Source organism: Grammomys surdaster, unplaced genomic scaffold (assembly GCF_004785775.1).
Source record: "Grammomys surdaster isolate TR1022 unplaced genomic scaffold, NIH_TR_1.0 125940, whole genome shotgun sequence".
Lineage (NCBI taxonomy): Eukaryota > Metazoa > Chordata > Mammalia > Rodentia > Muridae > Grammomys > Grammomys surdaster.
In genome coordinates, this window is record NW_021620762.1 from 2,870,254 (window position 1) to 2,876,527 (window position 6,274).

Sequence of the window (6,274 nt, forward strand, 5' to 3'; positions counted from 1 at the left end):
CTGAGTTGCCCGTGTATCTCATCTGCTATGTTCCTAGTGTCTGCATTCTTAGAATTTGCCAATGCCCCCTGGAATGTGTCCTTAGCTATTAGAAAATTATTGTCTGGCCAGGTGTTGTGGCTCTCATGTGTAATCTCTGGGCTCAGGTGTCTGAGGGAATGAGACTCTCCCGAGTTCAAGGCAAGTTTGAGCTACAGGAAGTTCCAAGCCATCAACCTGGACTACAGAATAAAAGGTAGTGCCCACTTAGTGGATCTCTGAGTTTAAGGCCAGCCTGGTCAACACAGTGGGTTCTAGGACAGCCAGGGCTATGTAGAGAGAGCTTGCCTCAAAAAGAAAAAGGAAAAAGCAGAATACAGTGTTTGCTTTCTGCTCCTGTATTTGCTAGAAAACAAACTCTGCAGAGCAGGCAGGTACCTCTGCAGAAGGCTGACCTATTAAAGTGGCCAGGCCGAGACTTCTGTGATCTTACCTCCTGTTCTCTGGCACCTCCAGGACACCCGGAGTAGGTAACATTCACTATCCCTGCCTCTAGGGAGGAAAGGACGCTTTGGGGACTGCAAACCCGGCACAAGGTGACAAGTAGCAGGGCCGGGTTTTGAGTTGTGCCTAGGCCAAGCTTCAGGCTGTCAACCACATCTCCTTGATGCCCCATAGTGGAGGATGTGACATACAAGGCAGCCTAGTGCCTGCTGGGACTCAGTCCTCATGACACATAAGCAGTCTCAAGTCAAACCTATATGGAGAATTGTGGGATTAAAGGATCAACTGGCATTATGGGGCTACCTTGCATTTTTGCCATCCCCAAGGAGAAAGTGGGTGACCTCCAGCACATAGGAAGAAAGGCAATGCAAAGAGACTCCCCCAAACCTTGGTCTTCCTGAGTAATGAAGCAAGCTTAGCAAGGCGGGGCGGGGAGGGGGCAAGTGAGGTCAGCTTTGTGTTGTCTTGTTAAAGAGTGAGCTTTTCGAGAGAGCTTTGAGCTTCGCTGGCTGTGCTGGTGACACGTGTAATCCCAGCACTCAGGAGGCTGGCTGTAGACTTGAGGCTTAGGAAAGCCTGTGCTACACTGAAAGTCTTTGTCTCATAAAAAGAATAAAAAAGACGCCGGACAGTGGTCATGCATGCCTTTAATCCCAGCACTCAGACAACAGAGGCAGGCAACCTGACTACACAGAGAAACCCTGTCTCAAAAACCAATCTGAAAACCCACTGAGGCTGTGAGCAGTGATCCAGATGAAAGGGGGCAAGAGTGAGTGCATCGGACGGAAGACTGCTGTGCAGGGGAAGGAGCAGAGGGCAGAACTGCACCTGACGGCATGAGGGGCATCAGAAGTGCTCCCAGAGACCTTGACATGTGTCAGGAAGATGTGAAGAGCAAGTGAGACCACAGAAACACATGGCAGGTGGCTTCAGTTCCCCGCAACACTCAGCAAGAATCCTTCAGTAAGCATCGCCTCCTCAAGGCAAGGCTCTGGTCCCCTGACCCGTGAACTCCCACACTTGTCAGACAGCAGCTGCTCACTGTTGGAGGAACTAGAAGTAACAGTGAGAGGCTTAGCTGTCTGGGAGCTGTGGGATCTAAGCTGTGGCCATTTCTGCTGGTTATAGAGACCTCGTCACATTTCACAGTGAGCTCAAGGGTCAGACTTCTGTTAGTAGAACAACTAGCAGTCATCGGCCTGGATTGAGGATCTCAGGACTTCCTGGAGGGAGCACTTCGGGACAGGCAGGTCACACAGGAAAAAGACACAACAGCACTGCGGACACCATGTGATCTGAGAAGCTGAGGAAGTAAAGCTTTGCTATACTAGAAACTTGGGTTCCAGAGGAGAAGGGCTGAGGTTGGGACAAAAAACAGTAGCGATCACTAGAACTATAAATAGGAGACGATCAAGAGATAACAGCTACACCAAGGTGCAAATCCTCCTAATAGACCTATGAAGCGAGCACTATTACTACCTGTTTTATTTCCAAGTCTGACTCCAGAATCAACCCCCCTGTGTCAGGGGCAGAGGAAGTTGAGTGGGATTCCTGGGGTCAAAACCCATAGTTGTTCTTGGAGCTACACGTACGTGCTGCTCCCTAGTAGCAGCTTTCAGCCCCGCAGCGGTCCAACAAGCCTCTTCCGGGCCCGGACTACCAGATCTCTTAAGCTTTGGGCCGCTGGGAAGAAGGGCTCAGGGATTTCAGAATTAAATCAGGGGCTTGATTCCGCGGGGCGGAGCCTCCTGCGGGGGCGGGGCGGGTGGGGGCGGAGCCTCCCGCGGGGCGCGCAGGCTTCTCTCTAGCCACCTCTGTCTGGGTCCTCCCGGCGTCTCGGGCGACCTGAGTGAAAGATGGCGGCGCCCTGGTGGCGTGCGGCGTTTTTCGGAGTTGGGAGATGCCGGGGCTTCAGCACCTCGGGTGAGTGGTGTGGGGTTGTGGAGCCCTTGGGCCTCTGTAGCTCCAGTCGCGGCCCTAAGCCTGCGTGACGCCCCGATCTGTGCCCGCAGCCTCCCTCAGCCGCCGGACACCCCCGCTCGGGCCCATGCCCAACGAGGACATTGACGTGAGCAACCTGGAGCGGCTGGAGAAGTACCGGAGCTTCGAGCGCTACCGCCGCCGGGCGGAGCAGGAGGCGCGCGCCCCGCACTGGTGGCGGACCTACCGGGAGCATTTCGTGAAGGAGACAGGTGCGGGAGCGACGGGCTCGGAGCTTGGCAAGCTGGAGACCCGCTAGCGTTTTCTTCCCCAGCTTGGTCCCCGTGTGTCCCCGGAACGAGGAGGACCTGTTGCCCTCCCAACAAACGTCCAAGTGATATATGCATGGTTTAATCTCTCTGCAAAACTGAGACTCAGCCAGGTGGTGGAGGCCCATGCACTTAATCCCAGCATTTAGGAGGCAGAGGCAGGTGGCGTGCTTGATTTAGGGGCTAGCCTAATCTACACCATGAGTTCCAAGACAGTCAAAGCTACACAGAAAAACCCTGTCTTCGGGATGGAAGTGGTAGTATGGAGTATAAGATGCATTGTTTTGCGTCTTGGTTTTTGTTGTTTGAGATAGGGTCTTATTAGCCCAGGGTGGCCTTGAACTCACTGTGTAACTGAGAATGACTCTGGTTGCCTTGTTCTGCCTCCGAGTTACTGGGATTGCAGCTGTGAACCACCAAGGCCTGGCTAGAAACTAGGATCCCACTTTATAGACCAGGCTGTGGTCAACCTACAGATCCCCCTGCCTCCTAAGTTCTGGAATTAAAGGCATTTGCCACCAGCTGGAGTCCCAGTTCCTTAAATCTGCCTGAAACTATTACTGACTCTACCCAAGACTTAGGTGTGTGTTCATAACCACCTTTAAATCACTTTTTTTTCTTTCCTTTAATCTCTCTCTATCTCTCTCTCTCTCTCTCTCTCTCTCTCTCTCTCTCTCTCTCTCTCTCTTTGTTTTGTTTTGTTTTGTTTTGTTTTGTTTTAAGATAGGGTTTCTTTCTGTAGCCCTGCCTGTCCAGGAACTCACACTATACGTAGACCAGGCTGCCCTCGAACTCAGAGATCTGCCTCCCTCTGCTTCCTGAGTGCTGAGATTAAAAGTGCGTGCCACCATTGCCCAGTGTTAGAATTATTTAATCTCAGTCAGGGGTTTCTACCCATCTGTGATCATTCGGTTCCTAGATACAAGACACAAAGCCTTAGAAGCCACTAGAGCTGGTCACACATCCACTCTCTGTACTGTCATGTTTACTTCCTTACCAATAACCCGAGGTGTGACTTGCCGTATTTCTCCTTGGTCACTCTTGCTCCAGCTGGACAGCCCTCAGGCCAGTTTTAATCATCTCTTACCCCATAGCATCTTCTCCTGTATCTGCCTTCTCTCTCTCTCTCTCTCTCTCTCTCTCTCTCTCTCTCTTCCTCTCTCTCTCTCTCTCTCGCTCTCTCTCTCGCTCTCTCCCTCTCTCCCTTAGTCTCCACATCAGACACCCAGCCCAGGGACCAAACTCCCACCTATCTCTCTTCTGCCCAGTGGTAGGCTGTAGGCATCATTAGTTATTCACCAATCAGGGATAACTTGAGGGGCAAGTTATGGCATCACTTGTGTCTAGGGTCTACATGAGAATCTCCTTCTCCCTGGGGACAACCAGAGCCAATATTTAGCATTATAATACACAGCAGTAGATCAAACCTCCATAGCCCAGCTACCTTTGAGTCATTTTAAAGGCGATTCTGATAACCAGTTAGGAAGTCCATCTGCCTCAGTTTCCCATGCTGTGACCAAGTCTGGGACCTAGACACCACAGTTTTACCTTAATAGCTGAGCCCTGTTCAGCTGTGGGAAGCAGATAGCACAGGTTAACTTAGTGGATCAAGGAAATAGTTCCATCCTTCGCTGGAGTGTCAGGATGACAGAACTAGATACAGACAGGCTGCTCAACAATGATAGTTGATTTGGGGCCAGGGGCTTGGACCAGTCAGGAAAGTGCCTGTACCCACCCCACCCTCGGCGTGAGGGAGGACCTGAGTTAGGCTCTCCCATATCCACACAGAAGCCAGGTGTAGTGTCTGCTTCTAACCCAGTGCTAGTGGGTGTGGTTCCTCATCCCATCTCAACACTGGAACATGTGAACTCTGCTCAGGCGAACAAAACGGGAGGTGTTCAGCTACAAACGTAGCCTAACTTCCCCGGCCTGGATGAGAAATGAGGCAGGCTGAGGCCAAGGAGACAGGGCTCCCAAATTCCTGGGATCCAGTCGCCATGAGAAACTGCATGGAGTTGTGAACAAGGGGGCCTCGAGGGCCTTTGATGAGCTTGGGCCGGGGGGAGGGGGATCTCCTGCTCAGCTGAGGGGTGAGTGTCCTGCAGCGCATAGGGGCCTTCTGTGGGAGACTTAGGAGGTGCAGCTCTGTATGATGAAGGCTTCCTGATGAGAGAACCAGGCCTTGCTTGTCCAAACTGTGGTGAAAATGGATGCATACAACTTACTCAGAGTGGACTAGAGATTAAATACCTTTTGCAGGAAGGAATGTCCTGGAAGGTACATTGGCTAAACCCTTGAGGTCAGCCTATCTAGATTAGCATGGAGAACTGTGTTCTGTGCTATATTGACTAGTGGTCACCATCCTCATGTGGGGTGTCGTGGTCACATACTCCAGGAACCATGTCGGGACCAGATGAAATGCATACCTGTCTCAGATATGAGGACACCGGGGTTTCTAGATCCATTCAACCTTTACAGTTTTTGTCTGGTGACACGATCCCACTTGCCCCTCAAGGGGTGACCTAACACGTAGATCTTTGGAGTACATTGGCCAGCCGGTCTAACCAGTCATCAGTGAGAGACCTTGTCTCAAGAGAAAAAAAAGCCAACACTGAGGGCCAGCCATGGTGGCACACAGACACCTTTAATCCCAGCACTCAGGATGCAGAGGCAGGCAGATCTCTGAGTTCAAGGCCAGCCTGCTCTACAGAGTGAGTTCCAGGACAGCCAGGGCTACCCTGTTTGGGAGTGTAGGGGGCAGTGTGGAATGATGGGCATTGGAGCAAAACACTTCACCCTCTTGTTCCACACAAACGGACATCCACAACCACACACTCAAATTTAAAGAGAAGATTTGACCCTGCTTATCCCAAAATGTCTTACTTCTCTAGATCCCAAAGACAAAATTGACATTGGTCTGCCTCCGCCGACAGTCAGTCGGACCCAAAAGCTATTGGAGCGGAAGCACTTTCTCCGGGAGCTCCGTGCCAACGTGGAAGAAGAGCGGGCAGCCCGCCTCCGCACGGGTGAGCCTCCCAGAGGAGGGGCCCCTGGGACACCCTCTCCACACTGTATCCAAACGATGGATGCTGTTCCTCCGCAGCCAGCATCCCGCTGGAGGCCGTGCGCGCAGAGTGGGAGAGGACATGCGGACCTTACCACAAGCAGCGTCTGGCCGAGCACTGCGGTCTCTACCGGGATCTGTTCCACGGTGCCACTTTTGTGCCCTGGGTCCCCCTACACGTGGCTTATGCTGTGGGAGAGGAAGACCTGATCCCTGTGTATCACGGCAATGAAGTGACCCCTACCGAGGTACCGCCCTGTGCGCTTCTCCCCACTTTGTGAATATGTGGGTACAGTGATCGTGGTGTCACAAGGTCTAGGCTCAAAGCTTTGTTACTGTCTGTGACTTCCTAGAAATCACAGCCACGAAAGTTTCAGAAACAAGACACAGAGAAGAGCCATCGGTGCCTGTTCTGTGACCAGCCACTGCCGTGGCACGTGGTCCTTTAGTTCAGCTCTCGGGACAACAGCTCAGCAGG

At 52.3% G+C, this 6,274-nt stretch overlaps 1 protein-coding gene across 1 annotated transcript in view; it reads left to right on the forward strand.

Moving 5' to 3' along the window:
- The first annotated feature begins 2,249 nt into the window (after nt 1–2,249).
- Mrpl38 (mitochondrial ribosomal protein L38) overlaps nt 2,250–6,274 on the forward strand; it is a 6,864-nt gene continuing 2,839 nt past the window's right edge. The window contains exons 1-4 of the mRNA XM_028752858.1: nt 2,250–2,406; nt 2,496–2,675; nt 5,624–5,758; nt 5,836–6,044. Of these exons, the coding sequence (XP_028608691.1) occupies nt 2,340–2,406; nt 2,496–2,675; nt 5,624–5,758; nt 5,836–6,044 (591 nt within the window). The 5' untranslated portion in view covers nt 2,250–2,339. The remainder of the gene's footprint in view (nt 2,407–2,495; nt 2,676–5,623; nt 5,759–5,835; nt 6,045–6,274) is intronic.